Source organism: Ascaphus truei, chromosome 13, assembly GCF_040206685.1.
Source record: "Ascaphus truei isolate aAscTru1 chromosome 13, aAscTru1.hap1, whole genome shotgun sequence".
Classification (NCBI taxonomy): domain Eukaryota; kingdom Metazoa; phylum Chordata; class Amphibia; order Anura; family Ascaphidae; genus Ascaphus; species Ascaphus truei.
In genome coordinates this window covers 22530301-22555933 of record NC_134495.1, presented here as the reverse complement: position 1 = coordinate 22555933, position 25633 = coordinate 22530301, and the positions used below count along the sequence as shown (strand labels likewise).

At 50.4% G+C, this 25633-nt stretch overlaps 1 protein-coding gene across 4 annotated transcripts in view; it reads left to right on the top strand.

Moving 5' to 3' along the window:
- SMTN (smoothelin) overlaps positions 1–25633 on the top strand; it is a 97106-nt gene that overhangs the window by 51555 nt on the left and 19918 nt on the right. For 3 of the 4 annotated variants that reach the window (XM_075568921.1, XM_075568919.1, XM_075568920.1), the window contains exons 9-10: positions 10218–10976; positions 18174–18358. In XM_075568921.1, the coding sequence (XP_075425036.1) occupies positions 10218–10976; positions 18174–18358 (944 nt within the window). The remainder of the gene's footprint in view (positions 1–10217; positions 10977–18173; positions 18359–25633) is intronic. The other variant, XM_075568922.1, reaches the window with a different exon arrangement.

Sequence of the window (25633 nt, the reverse complement as noted above, 5' to 3'; positions counted from 1 at the left end):
ACACTGATACATACACAGTACGGACACGGACACACTGATATATATACAGTACGGACACACTGATACATACACAGTACGGACACACGGACACACTGATACATACACAGTACGGACACACTGATACATACACAGTACGGACACACTGATACATTCACAGTACGGACACGGACACACTGATACATACACAGTACGGACACGGACACACTGATATATATACAGTACGGACACACTGATACATACACAGTACGGACACACTGATACATACACAGTACGGACACACTGATACATACACAGTACGGACACGGACACACTGATACATACACAGTACGGACACACTGATACATACACAGTACGGACACACTGATACATACACAGTACGGACACACTGATACATACACAGTACGGACACGGACACACTGATACATACACAGTACGGACACGGACACACTGATACATACACAGTACGGACACGGACACACTGATACATACACAGTACGGACACACTGATACATACACAGTACGGACACACTGATACATACACAGTACGGACACACTGATACATACACAGTACGGACACGGACACACTGATACATACACAGTACGGACACACTGATACATACACAGTACGGACACGGACACACTGATACATACACAGTACGGACACACTGATACATACACAGTACGGACACACTGATACATACACAGTACGGACACGGACACACAGATACATACACAGTACGGACACACTGATACATACACAGTACGGACACACTGATACATACACAGTACGGACACGGACACACTGATACATACACAGTACGGACACGGACACACTGATACATACACAGTACGGACACGGACACACTGATACATACACAGTACGGACACACTGATACATACACAGTACGGACACACTGATACATACACAGTACGGACACACTGATACATACACAGTACGGACACACTGATACATACACAGTACGGACACACTGATACATACACACTGATACATTCACAGTACGGACACACTGATACATACACAGTACGGACACACTGATACATACACAGTACGGACACACTGATACATACACAGTACGGACACACTGATACATACACAGTACGGACACACTGATACATACACACTGATACATTCACAGTACGGACACACTGATACATACACAGTACGGACACACGGACACACTGATACATACACAGTACGGACACACTGATACATACACAGTACGGACACACTGATACATTCACAGTACGGACACGGACACACTGATACATACACAGTACGGACACGGACACACTGATACATACACAGTACGGACACACTGATACATACACAGTACGGACACACTGATACATACACAGTACGGACACGGACACACTGATACATACACAGTACGGACACACTGATACATACACAGTACGGACACACTGATACATACACAGTACGGACACACTGATACATACACAGTACGGACACACTGATACATACACAGTACGGACACACTGATACATACACAGTACGGACACACTGATACATACACAGTACGGACACACTGATACATAAACAGTACGGACACACTGATACATTCACAGTACGGACACACTGATACATACACAGTACGGACACGGACACACTGATACATTCACAGTACGGACACACTGATACATACACAGTACGGACACACTGATACATTCACAGTACGGACACGGACACACTGATACATACACAGTACGGACACGGACACACTGATATATATACAGTACGGACACACTGATACATACACAGTACGGACACACTGATACATACACAGTACGGACACACTGATACATACACAGTACGGACACACTGATACATACACAGTACGGACACACTGATACATACACAGTATGGACACGGACACACTGATACATACACAGTACGGACACGGACACACTGATACATACACAGTACGGACACGGACACACTGATACATACACAGTACAGACACACTGATACATACACAGTACGGACACACTGATACATACACAGTACGGACACACTGATACATACACAGTACGGACACGGACACACTGATACATACACAGTACGGACACACTGATACATACACAGTACGGACACGGACACACTGATACATACACAGTACGGACACACTGATACATACACAGTACGGACACACTGATACATACACAGTACGGACACGGACACGGACACACTGATACATACACAGTACGGACACACTGATACATACACAGTACGGACACACTGATACATACACAGTACGGACACACTGATACATACACAGTACGGACACGGACACACTGATACATACACAGTACGGACACGGACACACTGATACATACACAGTACGGACACGGACACACTGATACATACACAGTACGGACACACTGATACATACACAGTACGGACACACTGATACATACACAGTACGGACACACTGATACATACACAGTACGGACACACTGATACATACACAGTACGGACACACTGATACATACACACTGATACATTCACAGTACGGACACACTGATACATACACAGTACGGACACACTGACACACTGATACATACACAGTACGGACACACTGATACATACACAGTACGGACACACTGATACATTCACAGTACGGACACGGACACACTGATACATACACAGTACGGACACGGACACACTGATACATACACAGTACGGACACACTGATACATACACAGTACGGACACACTGATACATACACAGTACGGACACGGACACACTGATACATACACAGTACGGACACACTGATACATACACAGTACGGACACACTGATACATACACAGTACGGACACACTGATACATACACAGTACGGACACACTGATACATACACAGTACGGACACACTGATACATACACAGTACGGACACACTGATACATACACAGTACGGACACGGACACACTGATACATACACAGTACGGACACACTGATACATAAACAGTACGGACACACTGATACATTCACAGTACGGACACACTGATACATACACAGTACGGACACGGACACACTGATACATAAACAGTACGGACACACTGATACATACACAGTACGGACACACTGATACATACACAGTAGGGACACACGGACACACTGATACATACACAGTACGGACACACTGATACATACACAGTACGGACACGGACACACTGATATATACACAGTACGGACACGGACACACTGATACATACACAGTACGGACACACTGATACATACACAGTACGGACACACTGATACATACACAGTACGGACACACTGATACATACACAGTACGGACACACTGATACATACACAGTACGGACACACTGATACATTCACAGTACGGACACGGACACACTGATATATATACAGTAGTGACACACGGACACAGTACAGAGACACGGACACACTGATACACACACAGTAGACACACACTGATGCATATACAGTAGTGACACACTGATACACACCCAGTAGAGACACACTGATACATATACAGTAGACACACACTGATACACACCCAGTAGACACACACTGATGCATACACAGTAGACACACACTGATGCATACACAGTAGACACACACTGATGCATACACAGTAGACACACACTGATGCATACACAGTAGACACACACTGATGCATACACAGTAGACACACACTGATGCATACACAGTAGACACACACTGATGCATACACAGTAGACACACACTGATGCATACACAGTAGACACACACTGATGCATACACAGTAGACACATACTGATGCATACACAGTAGACACATACTGATGCATACACAGTAGACACACACTGATGCATACACAGTAGACACACACTGATGCATACACAGTAGACACACACTGATGCATACACCGTAGACACACACTTATGCATACACAGTAGACACACACTGATGCATACACAGTAGACACACACTGACGCACACACACCCCAGAGGCGAGTGTACCGAGTCAGAATACTCGGAAGGATGAAGATGTGCGATCACAGATCTGACGTATATAAGAGGAGCGATAAAACAATGCACAGTGAATCCCCCCGGGGGGTAAACTCCCCCAGCTCTGCGCCTCTCCCAAGGAAGGAACTGTCCCAAAACAGAGTCGCTGCTGTAGAAACACACAATGAATTCCCCTCTCCCAACACGGTGGGGTATAAATACAGGCAGGCATGTAGATATCCAGAGGACACAGAGCTACTGGCCTCTAACCCCTTCACTGTTGGAGGGGCCTGCAACGCATTGCAGAGCAATGCGTTGCAGGCCCCTCTGGTGGTGAAGGGGTTAAATCACCATTTCTGCTTTCCAGTGTGAGTCTTGGCTTTATCTAAAGATCATTGCAAAATGACAAAGCATCGGCTTGCAATAAATGGAAAAATCAACGCTCTTTTTTTTTTGGAAGGTACAGTTTGCGAGGCCATTTAGCATTGCATGGGAAAGCATGGTGGGTACGTCCTCACGCTTGGGCCAAGGGTCCGAGGTTTTTTTGCTGCATTGATGGGGTTCGGGAGTTGCTGTATCAGTATAGTAGCGCTGTGTTGGGACAGTCACCGTAGTGTTCCTTGTGTCGGACTGCGAGGCGAAATCTTTGTGTACGATTTCTTAGCAGAGTTGAAGTGACGAATATTGGGTCATATTTCAAGTATTTTCCTAAAAGCCGCTTTATACATTGGTCTTTCTCTCTTTCTCGCTCGTGTGTGCTCTCTATTGCACTCTCTTGTTCGCGTTCACACTCTCGCGTTCTTTCTTTGGTGCGCTCTCTCTCTCTTTCTCTGTTACGCGCTCTCTTTGTCTGGTGCGCTCTCTCTCTCTCTTTGCCTTGTGCGCTCTCTCTCTCTTTCCCTGGTGCGCTCTCTCTCTCTTTCTCTGCTGCGTGCTCTCTCTCTTTCACTGGTGCGCGCGCTCTCTTTCTCTGGTGCGCGCTCTCTCTTTCTCTGGTGCGCGCTCTCTTTCTCTGGTGCGTGCGCTCTCTCTTTCTCTGGTGCTCGCGCTCTCTCTCTTTCTCTGGTGCCCGCACTCTCTTTCTCTCTCTCTTTGGTGCGCACTCTCTCTCTCTTTCTCTGGTGCGCGCGCGCTCTCTCTCTCTCTTGTGCGCGCGCTCTCTCTCTCTCTCTCTCTTGTGCGCGCGCTCTCTCTCTCTGGAGCTCTCTGGTGCCCGTGCTCTCTCTCTCTCTCTCGTGCCCGCGCTCTCTCTGGTGCGCGCTCTCTCTCTCTCTCTCTGGTGCGCGGGCTCTCTCTCTGGTGCGCTCTCTCTCTCTAGTGCGTGCGCTCTCTCTCTCTGGTGCACGCTCTCTCTGGTGCACGCTCTCTCTCTGGTGCACGCTCTCTCTCTGGTGCACGCTCTCTCTCTCTCTGGTGCACGCTCTCTCTCTCTCTGGTGCACGCTCTCTCTCTCTCTGGTGCACGCTCTCTCTCTCTCTCTCTCTCTCTCTCTCTCTGGTGCACGCTCTCTCTCTTTCTTGTGCACGCTCTCTCTCTCTTTCTGGTGCACGCTCTCTCTCTCTCTCTGGTGCACGCTCTCTCTCTCTCTGGTGCACGCTCTCTCTCTCTCTCTGGTGCACGCTCTCTCTCTGGTGCACGCTCTCTCTCTCTCTCTGGTGCACGCTCTCTCTCTCTCTCTGGTGCACGCTCTCTCTCTCTCTCTGGTGCACGCTCTCTCTCTCTCTCTGGTGCACGCTCTCTCTCTCTCTCTCTGGTGCACGCTCTCTCTCTCTCTCTGGTGCACGCTCTCTCTCTCTCTGGTGCACGCTCTCTCTCTCTCTGGTGCACGCTCTCTCTCTGGTGCATGCTCTGTCTCTGGTGCACTCTCTCTCTGGTGCGCGCTCACTCTCTCTGATGCGCGCTCTCTCTCTGATGTGCGCTCTCTCTCTCGCGTGCGCTCTCTCTCTGGTGCGTGCGCTCTCTCTGGTGCGAGCGCTCTCTCTCTCTGGTGCGTGCACTCTCTCTCTCTCTCTGATGTGCGCTCTCCCTCTGGCGCGCTCTCTCTCTGGTGCGCTCTCTCTCTGGTGCGCGCGCTCTCTCTCTGGTGCGCGCGCTCTCTCTCTCCCTGGTGCGCGCGCTCTCTCTCTCTCTGGTGCGCGCGCTCTCTCTCTCTGGTGCGCGCTCTCTCTCTCTCTGGTGCGCGCTCTCTCTCTCTCTGGTGCGCGCGCTCTCTCTCTCTGGTGCGCGCGCTCTCTCTCTCTGGAGCGCGCGCTCTCTCTCTCTGGTGCGCGCGCTCTCTCTCTCTGGTGCGCGCTCTCTCTCTCTCTGGTGCGCGCACTCTCTCTCTGGTGCGCGCGCTCTCTCTGGTGCGCGCGCTCTCTCTCTCTGTTGCGCGCGCGCTCTCTCTCTGGTGCGCGCGCGCTCTCTCTGGTGCGCATGCTTTCTCTCTCTGGTGCGCGCGCTCTCTCTCTGGTGCGCGCGCACTCTCTCTCTCTGGTTCGCGCGCACGCACTCTCTCTCTCTCGGGTGCGCGCGCTCTCTCTCTCTCTCTCTCTGGTGTGCGCTCTCTCTCTCTGGTGCGCGCTCTCTCTCTCTGGTGCGCGCTCTCTCTTTCTCTGGTGCGCGCTCTCTCTTTCTCTGGTGCGCTCTCTCTCTCTCTCTTTGGTGTGCGCACTCTCTCCCTTTCTTTGGTGCGCGCTCTTTCTCTGGTGTGCGCTCTTTCTCTGGTGTGCGCTCTCTCTCTGGTGCGCGCTCTCTGGTGCGCGCTCTCTCTCTGGTGCGCGCTCTCTCTCTGGTGCGCGCTCTCTCTCTGGTGCGCGCTCTCTCTCTGGTACGCGCTCTCTCTCTGGTGCGCGCTCTCTCTCTGGTGCGCGCGCTTTCTCTGGTGCGCGCGCTTTCTCTTGTGCGCTTTCTCTTGTGCGCTCTCTCTTTCTCTTGTGCGCTCTCTCTTTCTCTTGTGCGCTCTCTCTTTCTCTTGTGCGCTCTCTCTTGTGCGCTCTCTCTTGTGCGCTCTCTCTCTTTCTCTGGTGCGCTCTCTCTCTCTTTCTCTGGTGCGCTCTCTCTCTCTCTTTCTCTGGTGCGCTCTCTCTCTCTTTCTCTGGTGCGCTCTCTCTCTCTTTCTCTGGTGCGCTCTCTCTCTCTTTCTCTGGTGCGCTCTCTCTTTCTCTCTCTTTCTCTGGTGCGCTCTCTCTCTCTCTTTCTCTCTCTTTCTCTGGTGCGCTCTCTCTCTCTCTCTCTGGTGTGCTCTCTCTTTCTCTGGTGCGCTCTCTCTTTCTCTGGTGCGCTCTCTCTTTCTCTGATGCGCTCTCTCTCTCTCTCTCTGGTGCGCTCTCTCTCTCTCTCTCTGGTGCGCTCTTTCTCTGGTGCGCTCTCTCTCTCTCTCTGGTGCGCTCTCTCTCTCTTTCTCTGGTGCGCGCTCTCTCTTTCTCTGGTGCGCTCTCTCTCTTTCTCTGGTGCGCTCTCTCTTTCTCTTTCTGGTGCGCTCTCTCTCTCTGGTGTGCTCTCTCTTTCTCTGGTGCGCTCTCTCTCTCTGGTGTGCTCTCTCTCTCTTTCTCTGGTGCGCTCTCTCTTTCTCTCTCTTTCTCTGGTGCGCTCTCTCTTTCTCTCTCTTTCTCTGGTGCGCTCTCTCTCTCTCTCTTTCTCTGGTGCGCTCTCTCTCTCTCTCTCTGGTGCACTCTCTCTTTCTCTCTCTTTCTCGGGTGCACTCTCTCTCTCTCTTTCTCTAGTGCGTGCTCTCTCTCTTGTGTGCTCTCTCTCTCTCTTGTGCGCGCTCTCTCTCTCTTTCTCTGGTGCGCGCTCTCTCTTTGTCTGGTGCGCTCTCTCTCTCTCTTTGTCTGGTGCGCTCTCTCTCTCTCTCTTTCTCTGGTGCGCTCTCTCTCTCTCTCTCTCTCTCTCTCTTTCTCTGGTGCGCTCTCTCTCTCTCTTTCTCTGGTGCGCGCTCTCTCTCTCTTTGTCTGGTGCGCTCTCTCTCTCTCTCTTTGTCTGGTGCGCTCTCTCTCTCTCTCTTTGTCTGGTGCGCTCTCTCTCTCTCTCTTTGTCTGGTGCGCTCTCTCTCTCTCTCTTTGTCTGGTGCGCTCTCTCTCTCTCTCTCTTTGTCTGGTGCGCTCTCTCTCTTTCCCTCTCTTTCTCTGGTGCGCTCTCTCTCTCTCTCTTTCTCTGGTGCGCTCTCTCTCTCTTTCTCTGGTGCGCTCTCTCTCTCTCTCTCTCTGGTGGGCTCTCTCTCTCTCTTTCTCTGGTGCGCTCTCTCTCTCTTTCTCTGGTGCGCTCTCTCTTTTGCGCTCTCTCTTTCTCTGGTGCGCTCTCTCTCTCTCTTTCTCTGGTGCGCTCTCTCTCTTTCTCTGGTGCGCTCTCTCTCTCTTTCTCTGGTGCGCTCTCTCTCTCTCTTTCTCTGGTGTGCTCTCTCTCTCTCTTTCTCTGGTGCGCTCTCTCTCTCTTTCTCTGGTGCGCTCTCTTGTGCGCTCTCTCTTTCTCTGGTGCGCTCTCTCTCTCTTTCTCTGGTGCGCTCTCTCTCTCTTTCTCTGGTGCGCTCTCTCTCTCTTTCTTTGGTGCGCTCTCTCTCTCTTTCTCTGGTGCGCTCTCTCTCTCTGGTGCGCTCTCTCTCTCTGGTGCGCTCTCTCTCTCTGGTGCGCTCTCTCTCTCTCTTTCTCTGGTGCGCTCTATCTCTCTGGTGCGCTCTCTCTCTCTCTGGTGCGCTCTCTCTCTCTCTGGTGCGCTCTCTCTCTCTCTCTGGTGCGCTCTCTCTCTCTCTGGTGCGCTCTCTTTCTCTGGTGCGCTCTCTCTCTCTCTCTTTCTCTGGTGCGCTCTCTCTCTCTCTTTCTCTGGTGCGCTCTCTCTCTCTCTCTTTGTCTGGTGCGCTCTCTCTCTCTCCCTCTCTTTCTCTGGTGCGCTCTCTCTCTCTCTCTTTCTCTGGTGCGCTCTCTCTCTCTTTCTCTGGTGCGCGCTCTCTCTCTCTCTCTCTCTCTCTCTCTCTGGTGGGCTCTCTCTCTCTCTTTCTCTGGTGCGCTCTCTCTCTCTTTCTCTGGTGCGCTCTCTCTTTTGCGCTCTCTCTTTCTCTGGTGCGCTCTCTCTCTCTTTCTCTGGTGCGCTCTCTCTCTTTCTCTGGTGCGCTCTCTCTCTCTTTCTCTGGTGCGCTCTCTCTCTCTCTCTCTTTCTCTGGTGCGCTCTCTCTCTCTCTCTTTCTCTGGTGCGCTCTCTCTCTCTCTTTCTCTGGTGCGCTCTCTCTTGTGCGCTCTCTCTTTCTCTGGTGCGCTCTCTCTCTCTTTCTCTGGTGCGCTCTCTCTCTCTTTCTCTGGTGCGCTCTCTCTCTCTCTTTCTTTGGTGCGCTCTCTCTCTCTTTCTCTGGTGCGCGCTCTCTCTCTGGTGCGCTCTCTCTCTCTGGTGCGCTCTCTCTCTCTGGTGCGCTCTCTCTCTTTCTTTCTTTGGTGCGCTCTCTCTCTCTCTGGTGCGCTCTCTCTCTCTCTCTCTGGTGCGCTCTCTCTCTCTCTCTCTGGTGCGCTCTCTCTCTCTCTGGTGCGCTCTCTCTCTCTGGTGCGCTCTCTCTCTCTCTCTCTCTGGTGCGCTCTCTCTCTCTCTCTCTGGTGCGCGCTCTCTTTCTCTCTCTGGTGCGCTCTCTCTCTCTCTCTCTGGTGCGCTCTCTCTCTCTCTTTCTCTGGTGCGCGCTCTCTCTCTCTTTCTCTGGTGCGCGCTCTCTCTCTCTCTTTCTCTGGTGCGCGCTCTCTCTCTCTCTCTCTTTCTCTGGTGCACGCTCTCTCTTTCTCTGGTGAGCGCTCTCTCTCTCTGGTGAGCGCTCTCTCTCTCTCTGGTGCGCGCTCTCTCTTTCTCTGGTGCGCGCTCTCTCTCTCTCTCTCTCTCTCTCTGGTGAGCGCTCTCTCTCTCTCTGGTGAGTGCTCTCTCTCTCTCTGGTGAGCGCTCTCTCTCTCTCTGGTGCGCGCCCTCTCTCTGGTGCGCGCTCTCTCTCTCTCTGAGCGCTCTCTCTCTCTCTGGTGCGCGCCCTCTCTCTGGTGCGCGCTCTCTCTCTCTTTCTCTCTCTTTCTCTGGTGCGCTCTCTCTCTTTCTCTGGTGCGCTCTCTCTCTCTGGTGCGCTCTCTCTCTTTCTCTGGTGCTCTCTCTCGCTCTCGTGCGCTCTCTCTCTCTTTGGTGTGCGCTCTCTCTCGTGCGCTCTCTCTCTTTCTGGTGCACTCTCTTTCTCTCTCTCTCTCTCTCTGGTGCGCTCTCTCATCCCTACGTTCCTCTCCTCTCTGTAGATGGCACGCTCCCCCAGGACCCTCTCCTCCCTTTCCGGAGAGCCAATTCGGTCCGGGACCGAGTGAAGAGGTTCACAGAAGACTCCCCCGGCGGGCCGGCTCTGCTGGGTCCCAGGTTCGCGAGCGTGCGGGGCGAGCGAGGAGGGATGCGCACGCAGCCGACCCTCTTCCCCTCCGGGCAGCGAAAGGGCGACGAGCAAAAGCTCGTTCAGAAGCCCACGGCAGCGCCGGAGGAGCGCGGGACAGCAAAGATGGGACTCACCCGTACCACCTCCGGGTCTGCCAACCGGAGCGCAGATCCGAGCGCCGGATTCAGGACGCAGGGCGCCAACACAACCCCAACCTTTAACTCCCCTTCCGTACCTGGACTGAAGAGCTCCAGAAGTGCGTCCTTAAAAGGATACCCCGGTCGCAGCTCTGCAGGACTCTCCACCTCCTCTGGGGATGTAATTAGGAAGCCTCCCCAAAGCCACAGCTCCCTCTGTCCCAAGCAGGAGGCGGGGAGGAGCCTCGCGGGCCAATCGCAGGGCCCCCCGCTGACGTCACGGGGGAGGCAGGTTGAAAACACAGATGGGACCAGTACGGCACCAGAGGAGAGCTGCACCCTGCACCCCTCCACAACACCGCTCTGCAGCACCTCCGCTCGGGGAGACACGCAAGACGACGCCATGAAGACCCTGCTCACCATCGAGATAAAGGACAGCGGTAACCAAAGGACTAGCAGCCGGATCGTGGGGCAACCTGGCAACCAGCGGGCAGGTAGGTGGGGCAATTACCCCCCCCTTCCCCCACCCCCCCAAAAAAAATCATTATTGGGTCTTCCCAAAATTGTAAGATTTGTTTTTTTAACTCGTAGGCAGCGCCGTACCTAGCCCGTTGCAATTCCTTGCCCCACAGAGCTTACCATCTAATTTGTCAAGAGATAAAGGGTCTTGCCAAGGAGCTGACAATGGGGGTGCAGACCAGGGGGGTCACCCACTTCAAAGGCTACTCCTGTGTAGGCCACATGATGCAGACAATTGTGGCAAAGAGTTTGCACCGGGAAAATCCCAGATGTGGTCTTTGCTTTTTATTTTCTTTACGCGCGCCTCTCGGCGGTGGTATCCTCTACGCCAGCGTTGACCGACCAACGCCAGTCCTCAAGACCCCCCTCCCCCGGCAGGTCAGGTTTTCAGGATATCCCTGCTTCAGCACAGGTGGCTCAATCGCTGATTGAGCCGCGTGTGCTGAAGCAGGGATATCCTGAAAGCCTGATCCGCTGAGGGGGTGGGGGAAGGAGAACCCCTGCTCTGTGCTGAAGACGGGTTGGGGTTCCCACTTTTGAAGCGGAGCACCTTGGAAATTTCCAGCTTTACTGGTTTTTGGTTTGGCTCAGAAAATGTACTTGACGTTGGCCGTTACCATCACTTTATTCAGATATCTATATTTATTTGTTTAACTGTCTATTAAAATAGCAAGAAACTGGAAAGTTACACTTGAGTCACCCACCTAATCAGCTTGAGGAATAATGTAATAATGTAGGGTGTTTAACCCCCGAGTTGCCAGAGGTCCCAGCAATGCATTGCAAAGCTAAGGAGTTGAGGCAATGGTGTTGAAAGAGATGTTTTTGTGTAGGGGCTTCATGCGATTGTGAGATCAGTGTGATGTTTATAGTGGAGGGTAAAAGGTGCACATATTTGGACAGCCTGGTCCCTCTTTGGCCGTTATTAATGTTCTCTTAATGATACGCGGTTGAGTGGGATTCACAGAGTGAAGCCCGAGCCTTATTGGGAGTGTTGAGCGGAAGCCAAACTCCTGCCGAACGTGAGCCTCGGGGTGATCCCTGTATTCACTGTCCTCGAACCGCAGAGCTAGCCCGCAGAGCACCACCGCAGAGCTAGCCTGCAGAGCACCACCGCAGAGCTAGCCTGCAGAGCACCACCGCAGAGCTAGCCCGCAGAGCACCACCGCAGTTATCCAGGGTTTGTAGTGTGTGACAGAGCACAGCCAAACGACGCTCAAACTTGGTAGAAAATGAAAAAATCCAGGGCAAACTCCAAATTAACAGATCAGTTCATTGCAGGCTTCAACAGCAGTAGGACTACATGAACGCACCTACGCGTTTCATGCCTGGAACACTTTATCAAGTTGTCTACAGAGCTCAACCGCAGAGCACCACTGCAGCGCTAGCCTGCAGAGCTCCACCGCAGAGCTAGCCTGCAGAGCTCCACCGCAGAGCTAGCCTGCAGAGCTCCACCGCAGAGCTAGCCTGCAGAGCTCCACCGCAGAGTTAGCCTGCAGAGCTCCACCGCAGAGCTAGCCTGCAGAGCTCCACCGCAGAGCTAGCCCGCAGAGCTCCACCGCAGAGCTAGCCCACAGAGCTAGCCCACAGAGCTCCACCGCAGAGCTAGCCCGCAGAGCTCCACCGCAGAGCTAGCCCACAGAGCTAGCCCACAGAGCTCCACCGCAGAGTTAGCCTGCAGAGCTCCACCGCAGAGCTAGCCTGCAGAGCTCCACCGCAGAGCTAGCCCGCAGAGCTCCACCGCAGAGCTAGCCCACAGAGCTAGCCCACAGAGCACCACCGCAGAGCTAGCCTGCAGAGCACCACCGCAGAGCTAGCCTGCAGAGCACCACCGCAGAGCTAGCCCGCAGAGCACCACCGCAGTTATCCAGGGTTTGTAGTGTGTGACAGAGCACAGCCAAACGACGCTCAAACTTGGTAGAAAATGAAAAAATCCAGGGCAAACTCCAAATTAACAGATCAGTTCATTGCAGGCTTCAACAGCAGTAGGACTACATGAACGCACCTACGCGTTTCATGCCTGGAACACTTTATCAAGTTGTCTACAGAGCTCAACCGCAGAGCACCACTGCAGCGCTAGCCTGCAGAGCTCCACCGCAGAGCTAGCCTGCAGAGCTCCACCGCAGAGCTAGCCTGCAGAGCTCCACCGCAGAGCTAGCCTGCAGAGCTCCACCGCAGAGCTAGCCTGCAGAGCTCCACCGCAGAGTTAGCCTGCAGAGCTCCACCGCAGAGCTAGCCTGCAGAGCTCCACCGCAGAGCTAGCCCGCAGAGCTCCACCGCAGAGCTAGCCCACAGAGCTAGCCCACAGAGCTCCACCGCAGAGCTAGCCCGCAGAGCTCCACCGCAGAGCTAGCCCACAGAGCTAGCCCACAGAGCTCCACCGCAGAGTTAGCCTGCAGAGCTCCACCGCAGAGCTAGCCTGCAGAGCTCCACCGCAGAGCTAGCCCGCAGAGCTCCACCGCAGAGCTAGCCCACAGAGCTAGCCCACAGAGCACCACCGCAGAGCTAGCCTGCAGAGCACCACCGCAGAGCTAGCCTGCAGAGCACCACCGCAGAGCTAGCCCGCAGAGCACCACCGCAGTTATCCAGGGTTTGTAGTGTGTGACAGAGCACAGCCAAACGACGCTCAAACTTGGTAGAAAATGAAAAAATCCAGGGCAAACTCCAAATTAACAGATCAGTTCATTGCAGGCTTCAACAGCAGTAGGACTACATGAACGCACCTACGCGTTTCATGCCTGGAACACTTTATCAAGTTGTCTACAGAGCTCAACCGCAGAGCTCCACCGCAGAGCTAGCCTGCAGAGCTCCACCGCAGAGCTAGCCTGCAGAGCTCCACCGCAGAGCTAGCCTGCAGAGCTCCACCGCAGAGCTAGCCTGCAGAGCTCCACCGCAGAGTTAGCCTGCAGAGCTCCACCGCAGAGCTAGCCTGCAGAGCTCCACCGCAGAGCTAGCCCGCAGAGCTCCACCGCAGAGCTAGCCCACAGAGCTAGCCCACAGAGCTCCACCGCAGAGCTAGCCCACAGAGCTCGCCCACATCCTACAACTCCAGCGCTGTGTGAAGCCGCAGATATGAGTGCAAGTGTGTTTGCAAAATAAATATACCCACTTACAAGTACAGTATGTATCATGTCCACATACACTTGCAAGTGTGTACTATTCATTGTATGTAAGAGTGTGTGTGTATTTTTTCTCACACGTGTGTGTACACAATTTTTTTTTTTTTATTAACGACTGTCAGCGCTTCAGCTCCCGCCTGAGCCTCTCTCACGACCGTGAGAGCCGGAACGTTCACCATCTTTAATACAGTTTATCTTTTCTGTAAGCCGTTTCTCCACCTGCCGTATCTACTGATCGTTTACACTTTGTACCCAGGCCAGTATGTGCAAATCCTGTGGAGAATTATATATCTATATCTCACACACACACCAGTATTACACTTTGGCATGTAATGGTAAGTGCACGCTGCATAATAGTGATATAGAGTTATACATGACCCAAACCCAGGTCTGGAATAAACAGAGGCAGCAATCACAGGTAGTGGGGGGAGAAATAGGGGTTTATAAGAGAAAATCAAGAGAGAAAAACAGACATTCCGGTCCCATACAAGAGGACCTTCATCGGGGCTTTATTGTAGGATAGGAGTACTTAACTCCACACCTCAAGCCCCACTACAACAGCTCAGGTTTTCAGGATATCCCTGCTTCAGCACAGATGGCTCAGTCTTTGAGCCTCTGATTGAGCCACCTGGTCTGAATTTGGGATATTCAGAAAATCTTACCTGTGGGTGGGGGGGGGGGGGGGTCGGGCGGGGGGTACCTGAGAACTGGGGTTCAGCACCTGCGTAGGGAACCGAAATATTGGGTTTTCTCTTGAATTTTTTTCTTGTAATCCCCATCTTTTCAACTACTTGCGATGTGCGGCTTCTTCATTTATTCTCGACCTCGGTTTAGATCATGTATAGATATATTTTTATATATATATATATATATATATATATATATATATATATATATATATATATATATATATTTATATATGTAGATATAGATATTTATATATAGCTATATATTCAGAAATTGGATAGCTTGAACATCTAGCACCCCTTCATACTTACTTTCCTGTTTCCTAACCTCCGCAGTGCAAGTCAATGCGTTGTAGGCACTTCTGGCAGTGGAGGAGTTAACCATGAAAGTGACGGGGGGGAAGGGGAAAGTCACAGGACTTAAGTTCTTGCTCCTGTGCAGTATATAATGTAAACCTGCATGTCATCCCGTCTCCATTACGTCCCATGGTTGCATCCCAGGACAGCCGATGAGTACATGGAAATAAACAGAGCACAGGAGGGGGCCGGGAGAAGGGTTCCTTATGACTTTGTTATACCTCAGGCCCTCCTGTGTACGTCAGGAGATGTGGCTGATCTAACGCATGATCTGTTCATGGCATCCTCTGAGTGAGTGCAGGGAGCCTGAACATCCACCTGTGTGCAGGTGTGCTGTACCTGGTACCTACGTTCACAGGAGGATTCCTTTCTGTGTATTGTAACTCAGGATATACTTTGTGTCGCAGTTGTGACGGTCGCATTTATTCCCGGAGATACACAAGCTGTAATGCTTCTTATTGTACCAAGGGGAGATCTTCAGAGATGTGAAGAGGAGACCTGCGAGGTTTACATAGCTCCCAATCACATGTACAGAGCTTTCCAAACCTCACATGCCTCTTCTTCACGTGTGCAGAATTTCCCAAACCTCACAGGTCTCTTTTTCACATGTACAGAGCTTTCCAAATCTCACAGGTCTCTTCACATGTTCAGAGCTTTCCAAACCTCACAGGTCTCTTCTTCAAGTGTAGAAGAATCCTGCGAGGTTTGGAAAACTCTTTATACGTGAAGGAGACCTGCGAGATTTGGAAAACATTGCGCACATGACGAGATCTGTAAGGTTTGGAAAACTCTGTACATGTGAAGAAGTGACCTGTGAGGTTTGGATAACTCTGTACCCGTGAAGAAGACCTGTAAGGTTTGGAAAACTCTGTACATGTGAAGAAGAGACCTGTGAGGTTTGGATAACTCTGTACCCTTGAAGAAGACCTGTGAGGTTTGGGACGCTCTGTACGTGTGAGCTGTCCAAAGCCATCCTACCCCACCGTTTACATGAGACCTGTGAGATTTGGCAGCTCTCTAAACTGTAAATTCATCTCCGTAGAGTTCTGATGTTGCTCCATTAAAAGGTATCGGCCTGTGACCGTGTAAGGGTAATATAACGATATATCGGTATCGGCCTGTGACCGTATAAGGGTAATATAACGATATATCGGTATCGGCCTGTGACCGTGTAAGGGTAAGATAACGATATATCGGTATCGGCCTGTGACCGTGTAAGGGTAAGATAACGATATATCGGTATCGGCCTGTGACCGTATAAGGGAAAGATAACGATATATCGGTATCGGCCTGTGACCGTATAAGGGTAAGATAACGATATATCGGTATCGGCCTGTGACCGTGTAAGGGTAAGATAACGATATATCGGTATCGGCCTGTGACCGTGTAAGGGAAAGATAACGATATATCGGTATCGGCCTGTGACCGTGTAAGGGAAAGATAACGATATATCGGTATCGGCCTGTGACCGTGTAAGGGTAAGATAACGATATATCGGTATCGGCCTGTGACCGTATAAGGGTAAGATAACGATATATCGGTATCGGCCTGTGACCGTATAAGGGTAAGATAACGATATATATCGGTATCGGCCTGTGACCGTATAAGGGTAAGATAACGATATATCGGTATCGGCCTGTGACCGTATAAGAGTAAGATAACGATATATCGGTATCGGCCTGTGACCGTATAAGAGTAAGATAACGATATATCGGTATCGGCTTGTGACCGTATAAGGGTAAGATAACGATATATCGGTATCGGCCTGTGACCGTATAAGGGTAAGATAACGCTATATCGGTATCGGCCTGTGACCGTATAAGGGTAAGATAACGCTATATCGGTATCGGCCTGTGACCGTATAAGGGTAAGATAACGATATATCGGTATCGGCCTGTGACCGTGTAAGGGTAAGATAACGATATATCGGTATCGGCCTGTGACCGTGTAAGGGTAATATAACGATATATCGGTATCGGCCTGTGACCGTATAAGGGTAAGATAACGATATATCGGTATCGGCCTGTGACCGTATAAGGGAAAGATAACGCTATATCGGTATCGGCCTGTGACCGTATAAGGGTAAGATAACGATATATCGGTATCGGCCTGTGACCGTGTAAGGGTAAGATAACGATATATCGGTATCGGCCTGTGACCGCATAAGGGAAAGATAACGATATATCGGTATCGGCCGGTGACTGTATAAGGGTAAGATAACGATATATCGGTATCGGCCTGTGACCGTATAAGGGAAAGATAACGATATATCGGTATCGGCCGGTGACCGTATAAGGGTAAGATAACGATATATCGGTATCGGCCGGTGACCGTATAAGGGTAAGATAACGATATATCGGTATCCGCCTGTGACTGTGTAAGGGTAAGATAACGATATATCGGTATCGGCCTGTGACCGTGTAAGGGTAAGATAACGATATATCGGTATCGTCCTGTGACCGTATAAGGGTAAGATAACGATATATCGGTATCGGCCTGTGACCGTATAAGGGTAATATAACGATATATCGGTGTCGGCCTGTGACCGTGTAAGGGTAATATAACGATATATCGGTATCGTCCTGTGACCGTATAAGGGTAAGATAACGATATATATCGGTATCGTCCTGTGACCGTATAAGGGTAAGATAACGATATATCGGTATCGGCCTGTGACCGTATAAGGGTAATATAACGATATATCGGTGTCGGCCTGTGACCGTGTAAGGGTAATATAACGATATATCGGTATCGGCCTGTGAAGATCTCAAATATATTTGTGGCAAATCCCAGGGTTGACTCTCCTTGGGAAATCCACTTTCTCTCTGTGCCTCCGGCTCAGATTAAATGGTGATATCTTGTGGGCAGGGACTTGTCTACAAAACTGCGCAGCACTGTGTACACTATCAGTGCTATGTAAGGGAAGTGTTTCTAATAAGGGATCCGCATTATAACCCAGTGTTGTAGAAAGTCTGATTTACTTTTTCACTGTACTTTATTTGTTTCTTTCCAGAGCTGACACTGGGGTTAACTGCTTCGCCTTTCCGAATCAACAGTACGAGCAGCGGGGTCAGTACGAGCAGCGCGGTCAGTACGAGCAGCGCGGTCAGTACGAGCAGCGCGGTCAGTACGAGCAGCGCGGTCAACGCCAGAAGCGGGATTAGTACGAGCAGCATCGTCGGCAGTAATGTCAGCAAGGTAATAATCTGTGGTTAGTGTAGGACAGGGGGGCTCAACTCCAGTTCTCAAGCCTCCCCACCCACCAACAGGTCAGGTTTTCAGGATATCCCTGCTTCAGCACAGGTGGCTCAGAGGCTCGGTCTTCTAGGATATCCTGAAAACCTGACCTGTTGCTTTAGGCCTGGAGTTGAGCACCCCTGGTGTAGAAGACAGTGCGGCCTACCCATTACTCTCCTATAAGTGCATGTACGCGTGGGAACAGTCTACCCAAGGATTCCCCCCCCCCCCCTTCGTATTTGTTAAGCGCTAATCACATGTCCGAACCGTGCAATCAGCGATTGTGTTCTGGCTGTGCCGCGGGCACTAATGGTATGGCCAAAAGGAAAACTCTGCACGTTTTAGTTTAAGGACCTATTCATTAAATTACCTAAAACTATTACTTCCTGGTAAAATATTTTATAAATAAATAATAAATAATTAAACTGCGAGTTAGCAGATGGCCCGGGAAAAGCGCGGGCAGAATGTACGCCTCCCTCAGACCGCGGGGGGGGGGGGGGAATGGGGCGAGATCTGTGTGCGCACCCGGGTGCCTTGCAAACGTGCTTATTTCAATATGTAATATGAAAGCACTTTATTGATAACTTATTTCTTGGGTATCTGCGGCAAAAGTCTTCCATTATTAACCCCTGGGTGACCATAGTGGTCATGGAGACGTGCATCATACATGCCTACATGTCTGCTATGGACACCAGAGGGGTTAATAATAATGCACCCAGCCTAACTATCGTCAGGCTATGGCTTACTAATTGCAAAGGCATACAAAGGGTTAACCCATGCCACGCACCCCCTGGGGGGCATATCCTTCCACCCTGAAGCACCCACCCACATCCTACCGCAACACCCCCTTATAGGAATTACTTTATTAGCCAATTATTAGCTCTATTAGCCAAAGCTGGCTAATAAATGCAAAATACCACTGTAAAAAGAAAGTGTGTGTGTATATGTATATATATGTATATGTATAGATCCCCACACAAATATTATCATGATCAGCCCTTGTCTCCCCACTGCTGGAGGACGCCTCCCCAAGGATCTTCCAGGTACTGCAGTTGCCGTCTCTCTTCTCCACGTTGCACCTAAAAAGTTTCTTTTTCATCCTCCTTACTTTTGGTCTTTTTACACCCCTTATAATCCAGTCGAGTACCATCTTTGTCCAACGATAGTCATTTCTTCTTGCGATGTGTCCGGCCCACGGCCATTTTAATTTCTTTTCCCCTTGTGGTGATGTCACAGACTTTGGTTGTTTGGCTTCGAACCCATCCGTTCTTTTTCCTGTCTCTTCGGGTAATACCCAGCATGCATCTCTCCATGCTTCTTTGAGTTGTCTAAAGCTTCTGAATGAACTTTGCATTCTGGGTCTAAGTTTCACATCCATACGTGAGCACGGGCAGAAAACACTTGTTAAAAAAAAATGTCCTCTTGAGGAACGGTGGAAGGGTCTCTTGCAAGATTGCAATTTCATTCAAATGCCCTTCATCACATCTTCATTGCTAACAATGATGCTGACTTTGCAGCTTGGGATAATAAAAAACAGAGCCGAGTATAAGCTCAAGGAAGAGCACTAGAAAATAGATTGCCTGGTATATCTCAATATAATGGGGTATGACAAAAAAAAATGATAAATATGGCTTGGGAGCCTGGTTCAAATCCCGGAATAAGATCTGTTTGACCTTGGGTAAGTCACTTTATATCTCTGTGCCTCAGGCACCAAACAGATTGTAAGTCTGGGCCAGGAACTGTGGCTGTAAAATGTTATCTACGCACCGCGCACTAAATAGTAATTGTGCAGCACTTTGAGTCCCATATGAAATAAAAGGATTATTAGTGGAAAAATAGAACCACTTGCACGATCCATGTTGAGGTCTTCAGGGTCAATCCAAAGGCCCAATGCCCGAGCATAACGAAAACCACACGTAAAAATTCCAATAGTCTTAAAAATGAATCCAGTGTTTGAAACTTGACGGTCCATTAAAAAAAGATAGACATGAAGCCTAGTCCAGGGCCTGATATCCTAAATCCAACTCAACGCCAGCCGTTGCCATCAATGCAGTTGCTTCTATGTCAATTGAAGATTTCCCCTTTGGGTAATTCTTCATAATGTTTTCTTTCTTTCCTCCCATTGGACATGCATCCTTAATGTCTGACTGGCATGGTATCCGAGGACGCGGACATTCTACAGGGCCTGTTACTGCCACATACTGTAACACCTGTTTATCGAATCCGATTGGTTGATTTATCATGTTCCCTGCTTTCCTGTACCCGTAGCTCCCACACATTCACCCATAAACCCTCTTGCCTAATTTCCCATTCCCTACTGTCATCTCGCTCATTCTGCAGCTATCAACTATCTGCTTCTCACATCACAACCCATCACCCAACAAAAAACAGCCAAAAATCATCCCCGTGCTACACTCTCTCTTCCTCCTCACTACTACTCCTCATCTATGGCCACATGCCCCTACCCACATACCAATCCTTTCACGGCCCACACCCTACCCCAAAGTCTCTCACCACGTACTGCCAATCGCTCCAACCTCATCCCTATTTCACCCCTCCCTCCCTTTTCCAGTGTCCTATGGAACGCGCAATCTGTCTGTAACACACTCACTGCAATACTGTACCTTCTAGCCATTATAAAAACCTGCCTTATCCCCTCGGGCACCAGCTATCCTGCTGCACTCCTACAGTGGTCTCTCCATCAGTCACACTCCCAGACCGGAGAATAGACGGGGTTGGAGGAGTGGACATACTACTGTCCCTTCACTGCAAATGTCATGTTTTACCCCCTGTGTCACTGTCATCTATTGTCCCCTGAACCTACATCTCAATTTCTTGACAACTTTGCCGCCTGGCTCCTTCCCTTCTGACACCCTAACTGTCATACTGAGAGACTTTAACATATCTACTGACAATCCCACTGCCACTTCAGCTACAAATCTTATCTCTCTAACTTCCTCCTATTATCTCTCTCAGTTGACCAGCTCTTCTACTCGCTGCAATTGCCACTCCCTACACCTGTTTTTCTCCAGCTTGTGCTCCGTCTCGAACTTCTCTAACAATCCCGTCCCTCTCTCTAATCACCTCCTAAACGTTAACCACACTCTACCCTATGCGCCCTCCACAACACCTACTTCCAGACGCACACACAGAGACCTACATGCTCTAGACCAGCGGTGCACAAACTCCCTGCGCCCCCCCCTTCCTGCTCCCTCCGCGGTCACGCCCCCCTCGCGTCTAATGATGCGTAAATGACGCTGCGGGGTCATTTGATGTCATGGCAACGGGCATCATTTGACGCCACGATGTCAGTCACGTGACCGGAGCCTGGTAATTAAATCTCAGCACGGGGCATTTGTAAATGCCGCGCCTCCCCCAGAAAAGTCTCACCCCTCCTCCCCCACTTTCATCAGCCTTACACAAGATGGCTCCTGCCACCACACATTGCCCCTGACAATTCAAGCCAAAACCATGGCACACACTTCATCCGCTATCTCCAAAGGTGCTCAGTGACTGCGCAACGTGACTGGAGGAAATCCATCTATACAGCAGACTAACACTATACATTTGTGCTCTCCTCCTATAACACTGCCCTGTCTCTTACCAAGCAAACCTACTTTTCTTCATTCATACAAAGTTTGTCCTCTAACCCTCAACGCCTGTCCGCCACCCTTCTTCGCCCAACTGCACTTGCACCCCTTTCTACCCTCACGGCCGAGACCTCGCCACCTACTTCACAGACAAGGTTGTCTATCAGACATGACATTTCTTCATCAAGGTCTACACACAACACGTACCTCCCCTCGCACACCTAAACCCACTCTCTGCTCATTTTCTCCTATGACTGAGGATGAGGTCCCCATGCTCCTCCTCATCTCACCCTAGAACCTGCCCCCATGATTCTATTCCCTCACATCTCCACACCCTCTCTGGCACAGTAAGCCCGGCCCTAACTCACCACCTTTTTAAGCTCTCGCCTCTGGTGCATCCTTTAAACATGCACTCATCACGCCCATTCTAAAGGAAACCCTCACTTGACCCAGCCTCTCTGTGTAACTACTGCCCTTTCTCTCATGTCCCCTTTGCCTCCAAGCTACTTGAGTGACTCGTATGAAACCGCCTGACTCACTTTCTCTCCTCCAACTCCCTGCTCGACTCTTTGCAATCTCGTTTCCATGCTCTACACTCCACCGAGACAGCACTTACAAAAGTGGCCAGTGACCTACTCACAGCTAAATCTATGTGTCACTTGTATGTATGTATGTCTTTATTTATATAGCGCCATTAATGTACATAGCGCTTCACAGCAGTAATACACGTGACAATCAGATAAATAACAAATAATACAAATTACAAATCATGGGAATAAGTGCTTCAGACATAAGTAACATTTAGGAAAAGGAGTCCCTGCTCCGAAGAGCTTACAATCTAATTGCTAGGAAGAACGTACAGTACAGAGGCAGTAGGAGGGTGTTCTTGTAAGTGCGTCTGCAAGGGGCCAAGGTTTATGTATGAGGTGTACATTTTCAGCCATGGAGCTACCCAAATGCTTAAGCAGGTGTGTTTTGAGGTGGGTCTTAAAGGTGGATAGAGGGGGTGCTAGTCGGGTATTGAGGGGATGGGCATTCCAGAGGTGTGGGGCAGTCAGTGAGAAAGGTTTAAGGCGGGAGAGGGCTTTAGATAAAAAAGGGGTAGAGAAAAGACATCCTTGAGAAGAACGCAAGGAGTCTGGATGGTGTATAGCGAGAAATCAGGGCTGCGATGTAAGGAGGGACAGAAGATTGTAAAGCTTTACGAGTGAGGAGGAGAATTGAGTGTGAGATACGGGATTACATAGGAAGCCAGGAGAGGGATTTTAGCAGGGGAAACGCCGAGACACTTCTCCCTACTAATTCTCCTGGATCTCTCTGCTGCCTTAGACACTGTTGATCACCCCTTTCTCCTTAACATTCTCCACTCCCATTGGCCTCCGTGACAATGACTTCTCCTGGCTCATGCCCTATCTTTTCAACCACTCCTTCAGTGTTCCCTTATCTGGTGTCATCTCACTCCTTTTTCTGTTGGGGACCCACAAGGCACTGTCCTTGACCCTCTGCTCTGCACTCTCTACACCTCTTCTCTCTTGGTGAACTAACACAATCTTTTGGCTTTCAGCATCATCAATATGCAGATCACCCCCAAATGTATCTATTCTTCCCTGACCTCCCCCCCCCCCTCCTGTTCCGTGTCTCCAACTGTCTCTCTGCAATTTCCTCCTGAATGTCGCACCGTTGCCTGAAGCTTTACATGTCCATATGAGAACTAATACTCTTTCCCCCTTCCACCACTACACCCACACTCCCCCTCACTGTCACTAGCAGCACAATCTCATCAGCACCTAGCCGCTGACTAGGGGTCACCTATGACTCTGATCTCTCCTTCATTCGTTCTGCCGCCTATACCTTCGAAATATCGCCAAGATATGCCCTTTTTTCGCACCCGGGATGCAACTAAAATCCTAATTCACTCATCCTCTCTCAGCTACTGTAACCTTCTCCTAGTTGGCATTCCGCTTGTCCGCCTATCTTAGCCTATGAAAGACTGTTCATGGTCCCAAGGTTCAACAAAGTATCCGGCCGCTCCTCTCTTACTGTGCACCTCATTGGAACAATCTACCGGAGACTCTCACAGCCGCCACCAGGCTAAAGCTGTCTCACATTTTAATCCGGTCTGTAACTGTTACATATATTATTATCTCTTACTGTGCATGCAATGTGTATAATGTATAACCCTCCTCACTTAATGTAACCGCGTATTTGTCACCATAACTCTGTGCCCAGGACATACTTGAAAACCAGAGGTAACTCTCAATGTATTAATTCCTGGTAAAACATTTTATAAATAAATCCCAACACCAATCCATCCAAAACTCTGCCGCTAGACTCATCCTCCTCACTCACTGCTCCACCTCTGCTGCCCCACAACCCAACACTGGCTTCCCATATCCTCTAGCATCAAATGTAAACCCTGACTTACAAAGCTTTCGACGATGCTGCGCCTGCTTGCATCTTGGCCCTCATCCCGAAATACATACTGTACCTACACGCCCCCTATGTTCTTCCCAGGACACCCCCCCCTCTCCTCCAGCCTTATTACCTCCCCTTACTCCCGCCTTCTCCTGTGCTGCCCCCTCTCGCTGGAATAAGTTCCCTACCACGGCACCATCGGACTCTCCCCCAGCAAGGAAGCCCATTTGCCATATTTCTAACTTCCAACTCCCCCTCCCTCCTCCCCGCTTAAACTACATTGGGACAAGCAGTGCGGGTGGACCAATCCCCACCCTATGTAACATCCACCCTTTTCCCTAAACCTTAATGCAGGGGTTGTCCACTCCAGTCCTCAAGATTTCCCAAAAGGTCAGGGTTTCAGGATAGCCCAGCTTCAGCACAGGTGTCTCAATCAGTTGCGGTCATCAACTGAGCCAGTGATTGAGCCACCTGTGCTGAAGCAGGGATATCCTTAAAATCTTACCTGTTGGGGGGGGGTCTTGAGGCCAAGAGTTGAGAATCCCTGCCTTAATGGTATCACACTGGGCCATATTCTAACCTTAGATACCCTCCATCCTACAGTAAGCAACCTCCTTACCTTCTTGTTTAAACATTGCCCCTCATTCCCTGTAGACTTTACACTCTCAGGGCCCTCATGACTTCTTTGTATCTTCTTGTCCATGTCTGTCCTCATTGGTATGTTATTGTTTGTAATATACATCACTCTGTACCCCCCATTGTAATATGATGGCGCTTTACAAATAAGCGATAATAACAGTGTTGACCTCAGACACGTGGGGGTGGGAGGGGGGGGGGGGTGTTGAAGGGGACACAGCTGACACCAATGACACTTTAAGGGGTTAATGATTCCTTTTCCCATGTAGCAGTGTTCTGTCTGTGCGTGTGTATGGTTCTTTTCATTCGCTGAGGTTGCTGTTCCCTGGTCTGCATGTTGAGTTGAGAGGAAGGACTGGCCAGCAGATTTTCTGCATGGACATCCTGTGTCTCGTGCCCGGGCTATTCTTGTCTAGCGCTATATCACAGCCTGCCGCCAGCATCCTGTGTATACCATGCCTTCCCATCGCGGAGTAATGCTCATTACGGAGACCGCCTGCTCCTCTCCGCCCTGTGCAAAGCGGGTGACGCTTTATTCTGGACACCAGCTAAGTTGCGTTACCTTGATCACCGCTCGGAGCGAACGCACAGCTAG